The sequence below is a fragment of the Poecilia reticulata genome, chromosome 4, assembly GCF_904066995.2.
Source record: "Poecilia reticulata chromosome 4, P_reticulata-male-v2, whole genome shotgun sequence".
NCBI lineage: Eukaryota > Metazoa > Chordata > Actinopteri > Cyprinodontiformes > Poeciliidae > Poecilia > Poecilia reticulata.
Genome location: NC_088833.1, coordinates 8,411,402 through 8,435,767, shown reverse-complemented (window position 1 = coordinate 8,435,767; position 24,366 = coordinate 8,411,402). Strand labels below are relative to the sequence as shown.

Genomic DNA, 24,366 nt, shown 5'->3' with positions numbered 1-24,366 from the left:
TTCACTTATTTCACAAGACATGTTTCCCATGTTATAAGTGAAATAACATACTTTTAAAAAATTTATATTATGGAATAAAAGCTCCTACAACTTGCTGAAACGTTACTTTTAAGTTGATGCAAGTCATTGCGTTTTGCACAGTTTTCTGCTTCCATTCTGCTTCCTTTTGATAATAATATTCATTTTAATGTCATTAATTATTATTACTATGCAAAGATGTCGTCATATATGAAGCCAATTAGTTCCAGTCAGTTAAGTAAAGCATAAACTTGCATCTTCTGCCTCCATTTATTTCTTGTTTGTCCTAAAATGGAATAATTTGAGTATCAAAAGGATAAAAAATATCCAAGAACCAGAGTTGTGTTTTCAAACAAGAGGTAATAACCTGAATGTGCATCACTGGATTTTTTTGGGCATTTAGCAGCAGCCCTGACAGAAAAAAAATAGTTTCTAATATTAACATGCTAATAACAAAGCTTGACAGAGAGAGTATATACTTGCATCAGTGTGATAATGATTCCTTAAGCGGTATTAGCTGAAAACTTGTAAACGGACCTGAATGATGCATCTCTCTGATCCTGCTTGAGGTCTTAAAGGTTTTATTTCTATTTTTAAGCTGTAAGACACTGTTTCTCTGCTGTGGATAGATTATTCATAGGTTGGCACTTCTTTTATCCTCCACATCTCTACTTCCTTCAGTTTTAAGCACACAATGTACAATGTGTGAGAAAATTACTTAAAAGGAAAAAAAACAGCCACTTTCAAAGATCCCAGGTGAGTGTATAAATCAATTGAAGTAAAGGAAAAAGAAATAAAGGGTGGTTTAAAGTGTTTGCACAATATCAGCACAGTGTACGTAAAGTTTTCTTTGACATGGAGGTGTGGTGTGTGCCTGTGGTCACTGCAAGTTATAGTACAGCTTAAGTCTGAGTCACCAAATGACCCAGCGGCGGTGTAAAGAACTGGGTGGTTCCCCTGTTAACTCAAACCAGCTTCAGGTTTGACACCAGCACAGACAGAATCACCACAACACATGCAGTGGCAAAATGTGCAGAAATCAAACAAAACAAGTTACAATCGCAACGTCAGACAAGCAAAGACATGCAGAAGGCGGCCGGTGTGGGGTTATCATCGGAGCAGAGAGAGTCAGCGCTTTATTGTGATGTCAGCTGCAGCAGGCTGGGAGCCCGTCCACGACTCAGAAACATCAGAACCATGAGCGCCTCACAAACCGAAGCATCACCGACGCAAATTTATCAGCAGTTACTTTTAAGAGCTGAAAGAACGTGGCAGAAAAATATGGAGAAAAAAACCCAAAGAACCGGAAGTCTATAAACAGAATGTAGCCACAAAGAAAGCTGGCTTCCTCTCAGAAAGAGTTAGGCAACATGGCAGCAAAAATAAAAAACAATGCTGCTAATGCAGCGCAAAAACTGCAGCCTTTAAAGAACTGCTTGTTCAAATGTTCAGACTTATAGTAAGTCTGAACTGAACAAACTTCAGTACATCTCATTGGGATTTTATGTGACCCAGAGCCAGAGAAAACAATGAAAGTGAAAATAGTGGTTTATAATTTTATCTACAAGATAAAATCTGAAGAGTGTGGCATGCACTTATGCATGTATTAAGCTCCTTTCTCAGAGGTTTTCAAAGAACATCAGTGAATAAAAGGAATCATGAAGAACACAGAGAGCGCATTATTTAGTGGAAGAGCCAAAGGGCAAATGGGGACTCTGGAGGAGCTGTAATGACCCAATGTCTCCAGAAAATCTGACCTTTACAACTGACAAATTTGTAAAAAGTCATTAAAGTGACACAGCAAACATGTTATTTATGGAGAAACACACAAATACGCTGAACAAACGATCTCAGTGACTGGCAGCATGATGCTGTGGGATCAATTTCTGGTCAGAGTTGTTGGTTGGATGGACGGAGCTAAATGAAGGGCGATCCTGGGAGAAAATGGGTTTGGACTTGTTGGCGGAGTTTCACATTTCAGCAACTCTAAACATCCAGCTGGAAATATAACGGACAATTGTATTTCATCCAGGACACACATCGCCATTTAATTCACGATTTAAAATGGCCTAGTCAAAGTTCAGACCTAAAGCCAGTATGGAGTACGTAGCAAGACTTAAAAATGGATGGTCACAGTTATTTTATCAAGTATTTTTAATGTAGTTATCTTAGTACACTTGAAATAAGACAAAAATAACTTGAAAGTAACTTTTCAGCAATATATAGTAGCTTGTTTTAAGTAAATAATTCCTTAATATTGATTTAAAAAGTATTAATTTCACTGGCAAATGATTTAACATATAACTTGTGTTAAGCAAAATAATCTAAAAGTTACGTGTAAGTTTGTTTTGTCTTATTTAAATTGTGCTAAGTTATTTAAACAATAAACTCGACCATTAAATACTTTTTGGAGTGTCGGAAAAGATTAAGTTTAAAAAATGTTCAAATTTGGTAGAAACCCGGTTCAATAAACCTGTAACTGCTAAAGAAGATGACACTTTAAATTCATTTTCAGCTTTTTGTCTTTATAAAAGTTAGAAACCATGTGTCACTTCAATTCTGTTTTACGATCACATAAAAAATTCAATAAAATGCCAAACAATGAATAAATGTGAATTCTTCAGAATAAAATGCTAATTATCTTTCCTCCACAGTTACTGTGAAAGTCATAGTTCATTGAAATAAAGTAATATTTTAGGATTAAGGTTTTGAATATTACACCTTTCAGAATAAACTAATAGAAATGTCAGGATAAAAAACAAAGTCAAAGTTTAAGATATTTACAAGTTAGAGTTACTTTTAACAGATCACAATATTTACAGATTTTAATTTGGTATTATTCTCCAACTCCAGACTACTTTTTAGCACTTTTAAAACTTTACACAACCTTGAATTTTGTCAGAAACAACAACAGAGACGAGCTGCAAACAGGAAATTAGTTAATCTCTAATCAATCCTTGTTAATCTTTTACTTTTGTGTTTTTATCTACATCCTCTCCACAAGTTTGTCCTGTCTAGCGGAACAAAAGCTTCTCTATCTTCATATTTATGACAGCGCCCTGTCACTGTTGAGCGAATCTTTAAATTAGAAAATCTAAACATATTTAGTTTCTGTGCAACTCTACGTTTCATTCAGTTAATTCACAAATCCCTCCAGGCCTTCCTATGACTGCAAGCTGGGAAGATGCAGAAGATAATTTGCCAACGTACCCCAAGCATGAGTGTCTCCGACCGGCTCTGAAGCTGCTTGGCAGCCCCAACTTTCCCACTCGAACCTCTTTGTTCATTTTCAGAAGAAGTTCTGATTGCACATCTGTCCTGCGCTAAATCCAAGGTATGGACACCAAGGCACAGGCTGGTGTTTCTGGATTCATCCCACAAGGCTCGTTGTTAGAAAAACCAAAAAAAAAAGAAGTCGTCTAGGTCAGAGGTTAAAACAAAACTGAAAGAATTCGACGGAAAATGCATATGAATCATTTTTAACTCCTGAGAATGCAGGGAGACCTGCATGGAGGAATGCTGCAGAGTCCACCTGAAGCAGCGTCAGGCATGCCCCAACAAGGACACCAAGGTTTCTCCAGGGGGAAAACGACGAAATGCAGCTGCGGACTTCGCTGCTCTGAGAGATTTGTCGAGTTAGTCTTGCCTCTTCAGAAGTTGTGGTTAAAAAACAGCCAAAATAATCCCACACGTGACAAAGTTTATCTGCATGCCAGAGGTCTTTACAGATCCAAACAGTCCAGGAAACAAAACAAAAAAAATCCCTGAGAGTTTAAAGGATTGTTTAAAAGTAGCTTGATTACTCTAACTCTGTCATTCTCTCACTCTGTGTTTGCAGAAAGGGGAAGCGTGGATCTGCAGCTGATATCAGTGACACTGCAGGGCAGCGTCACTAAGGGTTAACCTCTTCCTCTGACAGGGCGAGCACTTGCAGAGTGCCCTGAGGTGGCTGAGGAGCGGAAGACGGCCCACCCTGTCAAGACGTCTGATTTATGCAGAATATCCACAAGCATGCTTAAGGTCCAGGCTGCCCCTCCGCTTCAGTTTCAGGTTTCCAAAACAAACCCTTCAGCGGTGAAGTGCTGGTTCTCTCTAAGCCGGGTGCGACTGGCGACGCAGGTCGTCACAGAGGAAGCACTTTGTTTGTGAAAAACAGATCTGACTGCACCAACTGCACGGCTGGCAGATGTTGTTCTTTCTGGCAGAGCCGCTTGCTTTCATCGACACGTGGGGATCAGCATGCAGCTCGACCTGATACCCTCCCTCTGCTGCCCCGAAGCCAACAGGATATTGTTAGAGTTGGTGCTGGGCAGGCGAGCAGCGATGGAGAGAGGGGAGGCATGCAAAGCAAAATAAAAACAAAATGATCATGCAGCTATTTAAATTACACACTAGCATTTATTTTTTATTAATTAGGGTTGTGTGAAAGAATATTTACTGACAAAATTCCTTCAGCTGTTTCACGTTTTGTCACGTTACGAGAAACTTCAATGGAGTTATTTCTAATAACCAGAAAGTAAAGAGGAAAAGCTTTTAAAAACTGTTTCAAAGAAAAATCTATAACGCATGTCGAGCATTTACTCTGGTGGCACTAAATGAACTCCAGTGCAACCAAACTACTACATGGAATCAGTTCACAATGATATATACACATACAACAAGATATTTTTAATTTTAAGTGCGTGCTTGTTTTAAATTTGACCTTCTAAGATAACAACAAAGAGCACCATATCCAGCTTGAACCTATTGTAACTAAATATTATCTCATATTTCACAAGATCTATGGAACTGTGAAGAAATTATTCCACAAAAATTCACAGACTTTAAGTTAAAGTTGGTGGTTTTGTACTCAGACTAATTTGAAGAATTAGTTTCTTGCTAAAACTGATTTTCCTTCTAAATCACAATTAATTTACAGTTGGTACTAAAATACATTCACCACAAAACACAAAATCTTACCAAGTAATGTGGTTTACTTTAATCGTATTACACTTAAAATAAGACAAATTTACTTAAAGATAACTTTTCAGTAAGATACACAAGCTTGTTTTAAGTAAATATTGATGAAAAAGTACTTTCTATTGACAGATAAATTCATTTACGGGAAAAATGTTGCTATAAGTTAAATAACCTGCCATTAGGACTAGTACTTTTCCATCAATATTAAGGAATTATTTACTTGCAACAAGCTTATATATCTTGCTAAAAAGTTTGTTGTTAATTTGTCTTATTTCAAGTTTGCTAAGATATTTGCACCAAAATTACTTAGTAAGGTTTTATGTTTCTGCAGTGCCAAGAGGTGTGAATACTTTTGCATATTAGAGAACAAGGGAATAAAAAAACTAAAGATAATTCATTTTAATTTAATAATTATTTGGTAATTTTACAAAATATTTCCTAAAAACACTCTCCTAAACCAAATAGCTTGAGACTAAATCTGAAAACATGATAAATTACACACTTCAGGCGTCTTTATTGCTATCCTCACATCTTTAATACCTTGTATAATTTATCGCCATTTTTTTCATATGAGCTGCTCTCAAGAAACATCAATACTGCCCAAAAAACTCCAGTTTTTTAATCTAAAGGTATTATTACCATCTTTCAATAAGACCGTCTCCCATCTGTCTGCTTCTTCTCTCTCTCATTGTCTGCTAACGTGTTTTCAATGCTCTTATTCTCTCTGTTCTTTCTGCTTTCTTCCATACGTCCTTCAGTTTTTCACAGACTGTACAGAAAGACGGAGATTCCCACAGAGACGTGACAGATTTATTTTAGAAATCCGCAGCTTCGAGGTTGCCAACTACTTATCAGCATCTATTGTTCTGGCTTAAACGTGAAACCAAGAATAAAATGTTGAGCTTTAGGAGGAAGCTATAAAACTAACCTGCATTTAAACCTAAAGTCTGTGAATCTTTGTGGAATCATTTCCTCACAATTACAGACATAGCTCTGGTGAAATTTGAGATAAGATTTAGTTAAGATAGATTCACGCTGGGTGTGGCGCTGTTGGTAGGTCAAATGTAAAAGAAGCATACACTTAAAATTCTAAATATCTTCTTGTTTGTGCTTTAATCATTGTGAACTGATGTGTTTAACTTGAGGTTGTGGTTAAATGTAGGAGATTTGATCTTTACTGTAAAAATAACAAAAATGCGGTGAATTCACACACACAACTTCCTGCAGTCTCCCAGCAACCAGCACAAATGGACGCGGTGTTTGGAGGTTAGCTCGTTTCTCTCAATGGGGAGCGAATCGCATCCCCACCTGTAGTTAGCACATTATCTATGAAATGCTGATAGTGGGACAACTGTGTTCGAAGCAAACGGCTAGCACTGTTACAGTTAAATGAGCGACCTTGAAGGCCACAGTCACACAGCAGGTTTTGATGATCAATTCAGATTTCTTGATGAAATCCGATTGTTTTGCATTGTTGTTCATATTACTGAATAAATGCGACCAGAATCAGACTAATGTGTGAAGTATTTATGACCCAAAAGAGACTCGAATTTGCAGAAGAAGAACGTAGACGTCACACAGCGGCTCATAGCTTATTGAAGCAACAGTAGATGCTGCTGTCTATGGATCATTTTTAAAGTTGCTCAGCAATGGAGCCTAGAGTATTATCACAAGATCACAGCAAGACAAATGAAGGTAATAAAAATGAAGGCTGCTTCTCGCTTCAGCCATTGTTTGTCCGGATTTACTGCTTCTGGCTTCTTCCGAGAAAGAATTATGACGCATGTCTCACGTCAGGTTTTTAAGACAAAATGCAGGACGACAGTTCAGACCACAGATGCTTTGAACACTATTTAGTCCCACTTTTAGATATGTCACAAATCAGGTTTGTCTTGTTTACAGGGATGAAAACCCGGTAAGTGACGGAGGAAAAATAACAAAGTCTTCAGTTACACTAGGGCTGAGTGCAGCAGTGCTCCTGTCACCTGCTTTTTAGGAACTGCATCCACCTGTGTAAATCTCCACCCACAACAGGAAGAAAAAAAAAACGGGCTTCAGTCGTTGAGGTTGAAGCCTTATGGTGAGTTCACACCGAACGTGTTTCGCGGATCAAAAACGTGTCAGATGCTTCAAGTTTGACGTGTTTGCACTTTGAAGTCGGACACGTGACATTTTACTCTAGACGTGTCAAAATCGCTCTAGACGCGCATTGGGAGGAGCCGTTGTTTTGTATTATGGAGGATGAAACTGAGAAAGTGGCATCAAAACATTATGTAATGAAACTTTCTGCAATCATAACAGAGGCTCAGATGCTTTTGCTGAACATTTTGTGTTCAGTTTCTATTGAACCAACAACGGTGACAGCTGATGACAAGGCGCGTTGGAGCCTCTTGCCTTTTGTTCTTCTCCTGGTTACTTTGAAAAATGGCGGATTAAATATTGAGTGTTTAGGTTTTATTTACTGAAATCAACAGAATGCCATCGTCGGGCGCGTGTTTGCATTTACCAGATAATTCAGAGGTTTTGTGAGATTTACTGTCGAGGGTCGCTGTCAGTCCCAGTTTGACGACCCGCTACCCCAAATCTCCTGGCAGGACACCAACTACAGGCCACTACGTCACATAGCAAAGTCTCTCTGACTGGTTGACGCGTCACGTCGAGCAGCAAAAGTTCAGCTTTTTCTACTCCAGTGTCGGACGTTCAAAATGCTTTATACGCTTCAATCTCGCCCTCAAGGCGCCTCCACACAGACCGAATGTGAACCAGACGTGCCTGACGCTCAAAAAACATTTGGTATTTGAATGCACCATTAGAGTGAGACAAGTTCGGACAGTTTTAAATTTTCCATGAACAACTGAGCAAGCCCTGCTGGTTTGTCTGGAAACCAGTTCATGAAGTGAAAAGTCCTGTTGCCTCCAGGCTCCCTGTACTCTACATACTTTCAGCATGGGGCCCAAATATGTTGCCGATACGATGGTCCTTAAAGTAGTGAAGAAATTCTCATGTCTTTGCTTACTGTCACCATCCTCTCCTAAGTTCAGCTGGTTTCCAGCCTTCTTGTTGAAAGAGAAAAAAAAACCAGAGTAAGTTAGTGTTAGACATGCATTTGCAAGCTCTGCCGCTGTCCTGCTGGTTTCGGGTATCTTGGGATCCTCGAGATAAAGTGTCAAATAAATATTTGATGCAGTGAGAACCACTCATTATGCCCTGTTGAGCTGCATGAGACTTTTACTGTAAACAGCTCAACAGCAGAAGTAACAAAGAAGTGTAGAAATACATTTCACAACCTCTCAAATCTCATTTTTTTCTCACACTTTAAATTACGCAGTCAGGAGCCATGAAAATGAAGATATTGTGATGCATTGTGGGATTAAATTAAACCCTGTCAGCCTCACACACACACCCTGCATGTGAAACCAGGCATTTTCAGTACATTTTACTGCAAATCAGATAACAATAGTATGATAAAGAGCTGCTCACGTTAAAAGTTTGGAAAAAAAACTTAATGATGTTGAAACATTTTAAATCGCATTTGTTTCAGGTGTTTTTGTCTAAACAGTTATTTAATTTTATTGCAGAATTGAAGCATCTTTATTTTCTGTCATGTCCTGTTACATTTTTTATTCAAATTAAAGACGTCTTATTAGTATAAACCTTATTAAAATCTCATCAGATAGAGAGAGACAGTTCTGCAGGGTCATGTGCTCAACTGTAGACATTTATGAGGTCAATTGGTGTCAATTAGTCACATTTTCTTCATGCTGCATTGCTATAAAGCACTGAATAAATTTAACATCTGGGTTTATTTTTTATTTCTTCATTTTTATTGCACAAATAACAAGGAAAGGAATAAGTTAAGCTGCTAATAAACCTGCCATAAAGCACTGAGTCCATTTCTTCAGTGACGTGTGAAGAAAACTGCTGTAACAGGTATTATATAAACTATAAATGTACAATAAAAATACTATTATGTTCTCTGTAATCCAACATCCCATCAAATCCGTGCAAACATTTTTACAAACTAACTTCACAGAAACATTTGTCTAGAAAATTAATACAGATTTCAACAGCTTCCCTGCTTGAGACCAAAATACCTGCAAAACTGAGATGCTTAAATATTTTATGAGCAAGCAGCATAATGTCACTTGAATGCAAGATGTAAACACAATTAATGTTTGCATGTTGGGGACAAACCAGCTCTGAAGCAGCAAAGGCATCCGAGTTTCAGATTTACCTGGAGACAAGGTTTTATTTCACAAGTAAAGAAGTGACACCTGGTGAGTTTAGTCTCTCATAAAGACATGAAATAAAAAGCTTTTGTTGCTAATCAAATTTGGCTCATGATTGTGAGATTTACAGCAAACTTTATAAACTACAGCTTTCATTTTGGTAATAAATGTAACGCTTTACTTGCCACACAGACCTCCAGTAGCTCAGCGATTTTAGTTTTACACTCAGACACACCGAGGGAAACTTGATTAACTATAATTGCTTCTTAGCTGCTGTGCAGTAATTTCTATTAACAGGTTCATATCAGATGTTTCAGCTGAATGGGTTTGATTAAGCGTTCGGTGGAATAATGAGGAATAAAAAAATGTCTGCGTTCAGCTTAACGCTACCAATAAATGTCAAATATTTTATTTTTTCTGGAGCTGTAAAGACAATGAGTGAAAATTAGAACTACTGCAAGAAATAGAAAATATTTCTTATATATTCACAATCATCAGTCTTCTGTTAAATAATATTTCTGTATTAGAAATCATTGTAAAAATAATTTTACAGGATTCTGCCTCCATTTTCCCTCATAAAAGTGTGAAAAGTGCGTTTGCAGATAAAACCTCCAGTTTTTGCAGCTTTCCCAGAGTTTCTTCATGTGGTCTGCAGGTACCGAATCTGCACTGGAAAATACGCCCCTTGCTATTCTTAACAGACTTCACACAATAAATCTCTTGTCTGTTCTGATCATGACCTTCTGCTATCTCAATCCATCAAAATTCATACGGGGTTTTGCAGATCCCTGCAGAACGTGACAACATAAACAAGTGGTTATGATCCTGTTCTTTTCTGACGTAAACTAGACACACGCTGCCTGTTCTGCAGTCATGAGGAAGGAGACAAATAAGGGAAAGGGTAGCCATGAAGGGCCAGCCTTGTGCTAACTGTGACGAGCGGCCCTCCTTCTCTCCCCCAACACAGTTTTGTCTCAGCCAGACAGAAACCTGAGGTCAGACACAAGCAATCTATCTGTTGCCACAGGAACTTCTCTGACCTGAGCCGGGCCTCCTGAACACCTTAGGCTCCGAACAAGACCTTCTTTTTTAGTTCAAGAACAACGAGGCCATTCAGATGACACTGTTCCCGACGTCAACAAAATCATGATTCCCGAGTCCTAGTGCTGCTTTCTCCTGAAACAATGAGGCTGTTTTTTTGTAAAATGCATCCCATGACACTCGACTTATTGGTGTGATAAAACAAGAAGACACAAAACCAGGATGAGGTTCCACTGTTTGCACCCGTTTGATTATTTGTTCCGTTAAAACTGCACTTTAATGCATTAAATCCTTTTTTAAAAGCATTTTTAAGTAACAGGCCACTAAAATCAAGTGAAAGGAGAAAGATTCAGAATTTACAAAACCTTCTCAAACTGCAGCATGCACCCCCACATCATGATGCTGCCACTGTATTTTATTAAGTAAACTTTGCATTCAGATATAGCTTCACACATTGAGGTTTGTGGGAGGAAAAAAAATAGTTTTGGTCTCATTTCTCCCACACGTTTGCAGTGACTTATGGCTCGAGGTGAACCAAATATTATCTCTCTTAATTCAAACATCTGTTTTCTTTTCTCATGTCCTTCATGAAGGCCAGAACTGTGCAGAAGGCGACCGACGTCCCACCAGCTGTGAAACTCTGCAGCTCCTCCAAAGTCACTTGGGGCCTCCTGACTGTTTTTTTAACAAATGTCCAAACTGTCTGTTCACTAATAGACATCTCAGGACTTCACACAACTGTTTACACAGAGATTAATTTATTTAGTAACAACATGACTTCTAAAGTTAGTGTCAACTTTGCATTAAAAGTATCATTATTTACCAAATTACACTTCATGACAACACTCATAAACATTTGTGAAAACTCCTTCATGTTTATGTCAGTCTTATGCAAACCCCTTCAAACAGCGTTACCAAACAGTGTTGTGCAGCCTGTAGATCTATCCTAAAGCATAATGGGTCACCTTTAAAACCACTGCACATCAAAATATCACCAAAAGTCTAAAATAGCCTCACACTGATCCATAACTTGTGCACAGTACTGTTTGTCCTAAGGTTTACTGAGTTTCGCCATGGCAACTAAGACAGTAAAACTTCCCCTGTGCATCCCAGCCTCTGTCATTACTCCGTCTAAGCCCACAAGGTGCTTCAAACCCACAGCTAAGCCTCCACTTCACACAGCTTCACATCAAAAGCCCTACCTGGGTGTGTGCGCCAAGGTGAAGCGGCGCTGCAGGGCGATGCTGCGGTTCACCAGCAGCTTGCGAAACAGCAGCGGGGAGTGTCGAGGGGAGTCACAGGGGGACATCCTGGGAGAGCCGCAGGGCGAGCTGGACGCCGACTGCAGCTTGACGGACTGAGCGCCGGAGCTTTCCAGCACAGCTTCACTCATGCTGCTGAGCAAGAGTTAAACAAACTTTTAAACTGATCCCTGCACTCTTCAGTCCTCACAGGTAGTCCAAGTTATCCATCTCAGATCAGCAGAATGTTTCACAACCCTCCTGTTCAATAATGAGCTTCATGGTCCCTGAGCACTGCCAGCTTCAGGATCTTCATCACCTTTCTCCACTGGGCTCTCTGCAATCCACTGTTGATGGACACAGACATGAGTGCAGGAGTGAGCCCTCCCCTCGGCACTAAGCGGCGTGTTTACACAGCGCTGAGCTCTGCCTAAATATGGCCAGGCCTGAATTAAAGTGTCGTTAGCTCATGCCACAGGGGAGCTAGCTGCGTCCAGGACTCTCTTCACGCAGCAGAGAACCTGCAACAAGCACCAGTTTACATCTGCTTCCTTCAACAACGCAGCAGAGCACAAACAGAGAGCGGCGGCCGCAGCTCTCCTGCAGACGAATGCCAGAGCCGCGCAGCGCTGGGAGGCCAAAGCCGAGGCGCTGCTCGTCACCGAGGCCCCACTCTGTCTGAAAACAGAGCGCCAGAGATAAACGATAACGGCAATCCTGGAAATGTCATTTTAACTTCTGCTGTCATCTCAAGCGGAGTGCGCAGTGCCTTCCCAGTGTTCCTGGGTGGCAGTGGAAAAACTGCATTTCATCTTTGACCCACAGACGCTCTGCGACCCGAGTCTCCTCTGAACCAAAACACGGCCTTGTAAATCCAGCTAAAACACACAAACTGACATCCTAAATCTGCTTGTGCCTAAACATTCAGATGATAGGCAGAACGCGCACAATTTAATCTGCTCCAATCAAACAATAAAGGCTTTAAGGTGACTGACGATCTATCGCTGGCTGCACAGAGGAAAGTACCTTTGAGAGTTTTAGGAGGATTTAGTTCAATCTGTTTTCACGATCAGGTTCACAAAATCTACACCTCCAAAGGGTCTCAAACAACACATCTTAGGGAAATCTCTCAACCTTTTTAACCTCCTTCTTGACTAAAAATTAATAAAAGTAATCTCCAACCATAATAACCACAAAAAAACTCGGTTTCATATTTAGTAATTACTAAAAAAATAAGAAAAAAGCAGAAGTTTCACACTTTCGTTCTCTGGTTTTCAGTAAAAATATGCAGAACTATTACAACTTTTACCTTCAGTTTAAATCCCTATGTGATTTATTTTTAATTTAATGAACAGTTTTTAAGAATTTCTTCTGAAACAAAGAGCAGAAAGAAGACATTTGCAACAAAATGTCGATTTTTCATTTTTATTAATGTATAACAGGCCAGACGGCATCAATAAATATTGTCACTTTCCTAAAGTAATGTCCTGTCATTATTTTTCCAGAAGTTATATGTTTTGTTTAAAATATATTTTTAAAAGAAAGAGTTGTTGATTTTTTTCCCAACATCACTTTTAGCAAAAAGATGACTTAGGGCTTTATTTTAATATGAACCTTTTCAAAAATGTCTGACTGTTTCAGTTTCAAAATGAGGATAAATTATGAAATTATTATAATAACAATTAAACAATATATTAGTGTAATAATGAATTATACTTATATTATAATGATAAATTATGAAATTAGATTATAAATGCATAAAGTGCTGCCAGTGGAGGCCAGCAGGTGGCTCCTGTGGACAAACACAAACTCCCACAAATGCAGCCAAACAGAGCAACTAATCTGCCAAATGGGCTTTTTAATCCCCGTTATTGATTCAAATCAATAAGGAGAATCAGCAGATTCAGTCTAGATTAGATGTTTGCATTTATAGAGAAAATATAGATATATTAAACATCCACTGTAATGTTTATTTGATCGACAGAAACTTTATTTCTGATTCAAAGTCCATCATAAAATGAACAAAATAGCAACCAAACAGATACGCATCCAAAATCACTAAAAATATATTTTAATAAAATTTAATATTAAAATTACATAAAATTTAATAACAGACAGTTGTACCAATGTCTCTGCACAGGTTATGATAATTTTATATAAGACAAAGAAGTGTCTTTCCTGGACTCTTCTAGAAAAATGAATGATTTTGGTAACACTTTATTTGAAGGGGGGCGAATCAGACTGACATGACACTGTCATAAACACCCGTCATAAACATGAACAAGTCTTCATGAATATTTATGACTGTTGTCATAAAGCGTCATTCGCTAAATCATGACACTTTTAATACAAAGTTGACATTATTGAAAACGTATTTGTTATGACAATGTGACATTACCCAAGACAACGTCGTTGTCATGACAACTTGACATTAAGCAAGATATTATAACTTGTCATGAATGTAATAACAGGTGAATTTTAAAATGTTATCCTTATAAGACAGCATTAACTAGTCACTTGTTGTTACACATACCTTTTATAACTGTGACATTATCCTCCTCTGTTAAAGCGTATCACAGTGAACTAGTAATGAAGATGTCATCGAGTGACATTACTCTATCGCTTTAATGACAGAGTCATGAACATTTCCAGTTACCTCAGGTAAGTATGGTCCACTTTACTTGAGGTAACTGGAAATGTTCATGACTGGTTAATGCTGTCTTATAAGGATATAAGCCTTATAGCCAATAAATTCATCTGTTATTACATTCATGACAAGTTATAATATCTTGCTTAATGTCAAGTTGTCATGACAACGACGTTGTCTTGGGTAATGTCACGTTGTCATAATGAAGACATTTTCAATAATGTCAACTTTGTATTAAAAGTGTCATGATTTACCGAATGACGCTTTATGACAACAGTCATAAATATTCATGAAGACTAACTCATGTTCATGACAGGTGTCATGTCAGTCTTATTCACCCCCTTCAAATAAAGTGTTACCATGATGGTTTCCCATCTTTATTAATACAAATTTGAAATTTTCTTTACGATAATTGTGCAAACTGCATGTATTGTGTTTTTTTTTTAGGAATATGATATGCAGTCACAAAAAGCTCCACATAATTCATGATCTGTTCTTTTTCATTTGAAAGTAGATTAGTTGAAAAATATTTTTGCAAAAACTCGTCATCCCTCTGGATCTCTGCAGTAATCCTAAATATTTGCTGTTTATTTTTCTGGTCGTGAAGATGAGTCGTGTTTTCCACCAACATCCACGTCTCAATCTGGGTCGCAGTGGTGAACCTGGAGTTTTCTACCACCTTCCAGGAAGAATAAATCTAATTTCAGCCTCTTATAACTGGGATCTCACTCTTCCCTTCATGATCCGAATGTCAGAACTTTCCTGCTCCATCCAATTATCCACCTCAAGCAAGAAAGCAAGACCCAGACTCCTCTCTGGGAGGCAGAACCTGGACCAGGACGGAGATCCGTGACCTCAGAATCGCAGGAGCAAACTCTCACCCTGACGGCTCCTGAACTTTTGAACAAAGCTCATGACTCAAAGACTCTCATTCAAGCGTTTGCTGTGTTGATTCAGGTCGGAGAAAAGACCGGCTGCAGAAAACCACGTATTTTCCTGAAGTGACGAATGAAGAGATGAGTGGAGCAGTTTATCAGACTGAGTCACAAACCTCTCCTTCCTCCTCCAACCTGATCAGAAACATCCGTGCTAACACATAAATAAAAACACGACAAGTCTGGAAGAGACAATATGTTCACTTTAGCTTCATTCTCTGTTTGCACCTGAAACATCCTCGACCAAGGACTTTGTATAAAAGATGGATGTTGATGATTAACCTGCATTTTCTCTTTAACTCTGAGTAACTCTGACAAGGCTGTGGTTTCACTATTCATTCTGTGCTCCAAATAAGATTTTCAAAAACATTTGATGCATATTTTCTGTGATGCAAATAGCAAAAGTTACTGCTAGAAAAATATGAAGAGCCCATTGAAAACCTCCTGGTTTTTCTACCAAATATTGATGTCTGGACTCTTCCTGAGTTAAAACATTAGTGTTGTTGTTTCTAAATGAATATAAACTTGTTTTCTTTGCGTTATTTGATGCAGTGAAAGCACTGCATCTTTTTTGTTATTTTAACCATTTGTCATTTTCTACATATAATTACTAAATTTTTCGGAGACATGCTGTCAGTAGTTCCTAGAATAAAAGCACAATGTTCATTTTACTCAAACATAAACCCATGAAAAGTTTCAGAGCTAAATGTCGAGAGGCAATGAGAAACATCAAATTGAGTAAAATATGTCAAATAAATCTAAATGATTTAAAAACGCATAACTAAACGGATCGAACTCACAATGTCTCAATCAGGCTGAAACAAGAAACTGAGGACAAAATGAGAAAACGGGAGCTGAAGAAACACTAAACAAAATAAACCATCAGCACAAATACATTCAGTGCAGGTTAGATTATAAATCAAACATGTTTGATTTTGGGGTGGGTGCAGTACTCCTTATGTTCCTGAAGGGGGATGCGGAGCCAGCTAACGTATCTAAACCTGTCAGAAGGGTTTCTCTGAGTGTGTGGGCTGCTTTGTGTCTGATGACAGATCATCAAGGTGACTGACTGGAGAGCCGAACTGAAAGGAAAGAAGCCTGAACAACTGATCCTTCAAACTCCATCAACGAGAAAATTGCAAGTTGTAATTTTTAACAAGTAGCAGCACGATTTCAGCATTCGCAAAGAGTAATTTTTCAGCGTCAACTGCAGCCTCTCCACACGGCTGGAATAAATCTACAGCATTATATATTAATGTTAGCTGCAGGTCAGACTGCCATCAGTGGTGACATTTTAAAAAAAAAAGAAAAACAGCGAAGCACATCTGAACATTCATTAGTGAGAATGTTTTTAAAAGCAGGAGAACCTTTGAAAGTCGGAACACTGATTATAAAAACCATTCTGCAGAAAAGACCTCTTCTCTGCAACCGTTATAAAGAGTAATTACAGATACGCTGATCACCATGACGCTCCGAATGCCAAGCCAACTCTCTGTTATTGAAACCAGCAGAAATTATACCAAAGGTCTCGTTAACCATGAGGTCGGTTTCAGAAACTGGAAAAACGAACGCCTTTGTTTTACTTAACCTCTCAATAATTATTCCACCAGGTAGCGATCGGGCTGGACAATAAATCAATAGCGATATATATCAATCAATATCAATAGATAATATGTCTGATAGAACGTTCACTGAACTCTGATCCATCATGGCCACCTCAGGAAGGAGAGTGGCACCAACTCACTCACTCTTTGGTTGCCTAGCAACTCACTCATTCCTTGGTTACCTAGTAACAACTTTTTGAGTAACTGACATAGCAGCAGTTTAAGGTTTTGCTTAAAAATTTAATCAAATAAGAAAACAATGGCATGGAGTGAAAACTGGACAAAACAGGAAAGGCCACCAGTTTGGTAATATCTCAAATATTTAAAATATGAAAACTAATCAATAATTATCTATATTGACCGATACAAAATGTTTATTTCCTAACATGTTTTTCAGTCATATCGTCCAGCCTTAGAAATTGATAGAGACTAATTTAGCTAAACATGAAGGATGTCTTCATGTTTAAATTACTTCTTTGTTCTACTTTGTTTTCTCCAGAATTATGTAAGTAAAATCTGCATATTTTTAATACAGTATATTACTATAACTCTAGTTATCTAAATCCGAGATTCAAACTTCCCTAGTGCACAGAACGACATTCAAACTTTGGGTTTTCAGGAATTATATGACATTCAATACCTTCATTCATAGACATTGTTCTTTCTCTATTACATTTAGAAACAACACACTTAACCAAAAAAGATTGACATTTCAATTAAAAGCAGAAAAATAGCATTAGTCTTGACTTTAGGAAAGATACTGACAACAAGAAAGTCATTAGTGAATGAAACTCACAAGAAGAAACAAGTCATAAACGATTACGCTAAACACATTACAGTAAAACATGGTGGTGGCAGCATAATGCTGTGTAGATGCATTTGAAGCTGGAAAATACTTCAAACCAGACAATGGTCCAAAACATACAACCAGAGGTGTTGCAAAGCAAACAAACAAGAAGGATCTTAGAGCCAAACCCTGAACTCCTCTGTCAATTAAACTAACAGACCATTAATGGTACTTTAACTGTAGAATGGCAAATCGTCATTTAAACATGATTTATTCCCAGATAAACAGGCTAAACAAAGTGAAAGAGGAGCAACGTGAGAGACTTTCCTCCACTTGGAGACTCTATTCAAGGATAAGCACATATTCACTCCTGGAAGTGGTACTTATTCAAACAGGGATGTCAGAAAAGAAAAATAATCAGAAATGATGCAGTGTTTGGTAAAAGTCCTCAGCCATCCTTCATTTCTCATCATTCTCCTTGTAAAATAAGAAACAAGACCGAGGAAAAGCAACTCATCCAAAACTAGTGTTAGGTTTTTGTTGATATACAAACAAGGTTGTTGACTGTGTTGAATATTCAAATACACATTTTCACTCAGAGGATCGTGCATAGGCAGATTTCCCAAATTAAACCATCTGAGTGAAAATATGAGCAGCTTGTTAAAACTAGGAGAGATAAACATGTTTTTTAGACGCATCTGTCAATATTCAACTTTCCATATAACTGGAAAACATTAAGAGACCACTTAAAATGATCCGTTTATCTGATTTTACCTTTTAAAGGTTTATGTTTGAGTAAAATGAACATTGTTCTGTTTTTCTATGAACTACTGACAACATGTCTAATATTCCAAGTAAATATTTAGTATTTATTTGCAGAAAACGAGAAATGGTCAAAATAATGAAAAGATACAGAGCTTTCAGACCTCAAATAATGCAGAGAAAACAAGTTTATACTCATTTAGAAAACAGCAATACTAATGTTTTAACTCAGAAATCAACATTTGGTGGAAAAACCAGAAGGTTTTCAATGGGGTTCGTTTTTTCTGTTCCAGTTAAATTATAGGTAAAAAATATCCAAAATCAGCCTCTATTAAACTAAATATGTTCAGTATTCAAGGAAGAATTGTAAATCTTACTGAGTCTTTGTAAAAATGGCTGAAATTAGAGGTTTCTGTAATATAAATTGACATGTTAAAATCGCTCGGTTACCCTGACCTGGACTCATCCTGAGAAAACGACAAAGTGATTTAGAGATGAGCTGAGCACCATCTGGAAAAACTTTTGTTTAAAAAATCTAATGCAGAACGAACTCTGGAAGGACTTTACATCAAATTAAAGACAATAAACGACACATTCCCATTTAGAGCTGGAAAGTTTTTAAAGAAAGCACCTTTTCTCTAATTAGCAGCTTTTTAAAATGTGAGTGGTCTCCATGTAAAGTGTGAATAAATCATGATACTGAAGGCATTAGTACAACTTTAAATGAGGATCAATTAACGAGGATTCAACACATCTGAATACATTTAGCTTAAGGATTAATCATTCATCGACTTCGGCTGCTTCAGGCAGCTGTTTATTCATTCATTAACTGCAATTCACTACTGGCAAGCAATTATAAAGCTGACAATATTAAGAGTAGATACTGACTTAATTTATCTTATTATATATTATATTATATTATATTATATTACAAGAATTTGATTGGTAATTGTGACCCAGTCAATAATCATTTTAAATGAAGTCACTTAAGTCTACCCAAACTGTGTAATTTGATATTTAGGAAATAAATGTGCCTAATGGAAACCCTGCAGTTTCTAAAAACCTCTTGTTTTTTCAATACAAAGTTTTTACAGTAGGATAAGACGGCGTGGTTAGTGAAAGAGAAACCACAATGGTCACAGAAATAACTTGAATATGACAAAAAATAATTATAAATAAAAACATTTCTATAGAAATGAACAAATGAAAGTCAGACGATGCTTTTCAAATATGAATTATTTCAAAAATAAACTCATGAAACAAGTCTGGACAAAAATAATGTGTCCAAAGGGACATTATTATTTCTGAAAGAAACCATTGTGGGTTTTTCTTTCATTAAACGAGAGGCACCAACAATTTTGTCCTTGTGTGTATCAATACCGGTGTATTTCACAAAACTGCAATGGAAACCTCTTTCTGTACATGTTTTAAAATAAGAAACCAGGGTTATTTATGTAAAGTTGGTGAATCCAATGACTAAAACCAAAAAGCTCAGTCTGACTAAATGTTACATGTCTTTTTATACAGAGTGGAAACATGTAAATTCTTGGTTTTCAGCTTTTCTTTTTTTAATTTTTTTGTGACATTTCCCATTGTGTTAGAGGACAGTAACGCTGAATGCCAAAGCCAGAAAACACTCAGCCATCAGTGTGATGATCACACGGCATCGGATCTAACTGTCTGTCAGCGACTGTTGCATCTCCACGGCAACCGGGAACTCCTCAATGACAAACCGTTAGCTGTCTTTGAAACGCCACGTCAGCTGGGAGTCTACCTACGCTCGGCGACCTTGCTGCCCGTCCTGCGGCTCCGACCACAGAGACAAAGACGTGACTGAACGCTGCAGGTCTGCAGACAAACCAGGCAGCTGATAGGATGCACTTTCACAAAAAATGAAATTCAATGATCTGCTGCTTTAAATCATTAAGCATTTCTTTTAGTTTTGTAGTAAATTACTGCTGCCTTGGGTTTATTAGCAAACACTCAGCTCCACAGTTAAGGGGTTAAAAAAAAGAAACACACAAAGAGTGTGATTATTTTTATAAACGACAAACCTTCATCATCATCTGATATGAACATTTGTGTGTAAATGACTGGATCTTTACATCCTAATGAACCAAAGTGAAGGTTAATAACGACACATGCTACGCTAATCTGTACACTAAACAGTAATGCATCATCTTGATGACTTATCAAGCTCTTTTATTGTGGATTTTATACACTTGCAGCATTTCATGCTCCTTGTTCCATAAATCTGAGAGCAACATATTTAGATGTTTAATCTGTTTATGACTGCAGAGCTGGTGTAATAACAATGATGCCATTTTAAACCAATTTTCCTGGAAAATGCAGGAACAGAAAAGCCCAATTTCCTTCCAGAGAAGCTCCGTCGAAGCTACAGATTTTGCTTTCCATTGTTCCGTGAATAGGATGTTAATGAATAAGATGATTCTCTCACAAAAGGCAGAACTTTATTGGAAGATTTTATGTAACTAACTGCATTCTTTGTCTTATAATGTAAAACCTCATCGCAGTATTACATTATCACTGAAAAAAACGCTAAATCTTACTTAAAAAAAGACAAAAGTAACTTTTCAGCTTGTTTTAAGTCAGTGCTTCCTAATATTGATGAAGAAGTTCTTGAAGAAATCTTCCAGTGGAGCAAGATGTTTTTCTTCCAAGTTAAAATGTCTTGTTCCACTGGCAGATTATTTCACTTATAATTAGAACATTTTCATGAATATTAGGAAATTACTGACTTAAACAAGCTCCTGTTCCATGGTGAAACTTTTCTTGTCATTTAGTTTTGTCTTATTTCAGGTGAACTAAGACATTTGCACTAGAAACTAGAGCAAAAGTACTTGGAAAAATGTGTGTTTTTTCAGTGAATGCAGGAAGAAATTACACATTAACACTTCCATCCTTATTGTCTCTCAGCCTTTCTGCCGTTCTGCTTCACAAAGCTTTTGTTACAAGTGTAAAAATGTCTTTCATCAAAGCTTACACTTCCTGTTATCTTTATTAACCCTTTCATTTTAAGTTAATACTAATTTCCAGCTCAATGCATTTGAATATTTTGCTATCATTTTGATGTGTCATTTTTGGAGCTCTGATGTTCTGCTGGCTGCATTACAGGCAGCTTTGCAGGTGAAAAACACATCATGAGAAAAAATCCCAAAGAATAAATTCAGCTCTCATTATAACTTTCCCTCTTTGTTTGAAGAGGTGAAAGTTCACAGGTAGAGCAGAAGCCTTGTTTGAAAATGTTCTGTTGTCGTAATATAAGGTTTTAAAGTCATGGCTTTAACATTCACCTTTGCTTTCATTGTTTGTTTGTTTTTTACTGTAATTTGATTTTTTTAACCCTTCTAGAAAAAAACAACCATGGCCATGCATGCAATTTACAGGAGCTAATTAGCATAACATGCACATTTCTGCAGGAAGTAGCCAGAGTACCTGGAGAAAACACACACATTCACTGGGAAACATGTCGACCCTGGCCAGAATTCAAACCCAGAACGTCTGATTCTGTTTCAGAGATGACTTTTCCTAAATAATTAGCCTTGTTAAAATAACAAACTAACTTTTTGAAACCTCGTTTTTAGGTCCAGAATTAGACTGTTCCCAGGGTTGCAAAGTGTTCATGGAAATAAAAACAAAAAAATGAAAAGTTGTGCGAGTGTAGCCTTTGGTCAGACGTAATAAACAACTCTGGATGACGAGGACAGCAACAGCTGAACGTGTTAGTAAAGCTGAGGAGTGTTAATTTACACATTTCCTGTCTGCTTCTGCTAAACGGCTGAGAAAAACTCGACAGGTGGTCGACCAACGAGTTCTCTGTGGATTATATCCTGACAACGACAAAAGAAACCAGGAAATAATAAAAAACATAAACACTGCATAGTGAAAATTAAGAAAAGCTGTTTCACCAGAGTTTTAAACCATTTACAGTCTTTCTTTTATCACGATAACAAAGAAAACTAACATATCACGTTGAGCCCATATACGCTAAATTTTTGTAAATTATAAGTCTTATCAATTAAGTTTTTTCTTTAGGTAGTTAGACACTTAATTTGGAATAAAAAACTGTAATTAATTTTTGGATTTTGAATTGTTATGATTACTTTGGTAACTTTTAGACCCTGCCATTAATTTATGAAATAAATAAAACATTTATTAAATTAAAAATAAATTAAAAATGTATTAAATTAAAAATACACAGCATCGGAGTGGTGGAGATGTGTGCTGTTTGTCAAATGTCCAGTGTGATGATGGGAGATTTTTTAAATGATTTTATTGATTTAAAAGTCACCATTTCCTAATATTGAAAACTAAAATTAGTCCTGGGTGACACCAGGTGGCTTGTTTTTTAAACACACTTTTTGAACTTGTAAAATCAGATTAAGTTAACTTTTGCTTTATCTAAGTTGTAAGAATTGTTTAGTTATTATTTTGAATAAATTTTTGCTGGAAATAAACAGCAAACAGCTGGTGGAACGGCTCGTCGTCTGAGCTCATCCATCTCAGTCCATCGCGCCTCAGAAAGGATGTAAACGGCATCATGAGGAGCACTGTGTGACGACACGCTGAAGAGAAGGAGCTTCTTAAAGAGACAGAGGCCCAATTTCAGGGCATCAAATTAAAAAGTCCAATTTCATTTAAGTTATGACAACTGAAAGTAGCATAGTCACTCACTTGAATGTGCTATAAAATGATGATATGTGCCTGGAAAATACATAATAAAACCTCTAAAGAACACAACAGGTTAAAGTTGTTCACTTAGCCTCAAAATCCTCCAGATCTCAGAGCAATTTAACATTTAGAGGATGTGCAAATCAAATCCGTCGTTCTCAAAGGTCTGAAGGAGTCCAAGCACTTGTAGGCAGGTGGTCATAATGTTGTGCTTCATTAGTGTACATGAAAATGACCCAACAGAACAAAGTATTTTAGCTACAATAAAGAGGCATAAGAAGAAAACGTTCACGGTCACTTCAGGTCGGTATTTTTTATTTTTTTTATGTAAAGAAATAATAAATATTCGTCAACTGGAGGAAGTTTTTACGCAAGAAGCTTTTTGTTGTTGTTCATTTGCTTATTTTTCTTACTTCTTGAGTTCATCCTGCACATTGTGCAGACATGATTAGGTAGGAAAGAAAATCCAAAGTAACCAGTTGAATGATAGGATAAAATGATTCACCTTTCCAGAAAGACCATTTTCTAAACCTGCTTTGTTTTGTTCAGGGTTGTGGAGAGAGGTGGAGAACCCAGAGGGCAACAAGAACCGTAACGGAGACTCAACAGAGAAACAACCAAACTCTTAACGCAGAGGGGAACCAGATCAGATGCAAAAACCCTTCAGGGTTTTCTGCTTTATCTGAGATCAGCGCAGAAGAAATGAATATTCACCGAGAGGCTGCAGCCCAAAGGAAGAAACCAATAACACACCTTTCAGCGACCCAGATGAGGTCGTTTATCAATAATGTTTAAATAAAAAGGTCACACTGTTTGAAGACCACGGGCGAGCTGTGAGAGATTAAAAGGTGAGAACATTAGTGAGTTCTCAACCTTTTGAAGGAACATTTTTTTACTCCAGTGGAGAAGAAACATCACGACATTTACTGACTCACTGTGAGATTTTTCCTGTGTGGACAGATGAAGCAGTCGCTAAGCATTCCTCCATTTAATCCAATTTAATCTTTATGCTTTTAGGTTTCATTCAGTATCAAATATAACTACCCTGACCATAACACTTGTAGAAGTACATTTATGAAACATTTGCATAAAACACTTCCGTTTCTCCCTAATCTCTAAATTGAGAATTTTGTCATTGATTCAATGAACTCAAAGCTCGCGGAAACATTTAGATTACAAATCTAATTTTAAGGGCAGCCTGGGCAGCAGCTGCTCTCCAGATTCAATTTAACAGGAGAACTACATCACAAAAATAAAAATGTGTTGTGTTTGAACAAGGAGCTTCATGTTGTCGAAGTAAAAAATGGACTAACCGCAGCAAACATAAAAGTATGAACCAAACACCGAAAAAACACCTGATATCCTTCACTCTGCACTCATGTGAAAAAGAAAATACCTGAGTAAAGGTTAAACGGCAATAAGAGTTTCCTCTCAGAAAGTTTTTTCAACGC

At 37.3% G+C, this 24,366-nt stretch overlaps 1 protein-coding gene and 1 long non-coding RNA gene across 7 annotated transcripts in view; one reads left to right on the top strand and one right to left on the bottom strand.

Annotated features, from left to right (window-relative positions):
• pde4cb (phosphodiesterase 4C, cAMP-specific b) overlaps nt 1-24,366 on the bottom strand; it is a 121,366-nt gene that overhangs the window by 53,901 nt on the left and 43,099 nt on the right. For 2 of the 6 annotated variants that reach the window (XM_008406600.3, XM_008406602.3), the window contains exon 1: nt 11,450-11,825. The exons of 3 other annotated variants lie outside the window; for them this stretch is intronic. In XM_008406600.3, the coding sequence (XP_008404822.1) occupies nt 11,450-11,640 (191 nt within the window). In that variant the 5' untranslated portion in view covers nt 11,641-11,825. Of the gene's footprint in view, nt 1-3,228; nt 4,249-11,449; nt 11,826-24,366 lie in introns of those variants that run through there. One more of the 6 variants, XM_081606148.1, reaches the window with a different exon arrangement.
• Nucleotides 16,586-23,916, top strand: LOC103463322 (uncharacterized). Its single transcript, XR_533496.2, has 3 exons — nt 16,586-16,980; nt 19,825-20,069; nt 23,465-23,916. It is a non-coding gene; the product is annotated as an uncharacterized LOC103463322 (long non-coding RNA).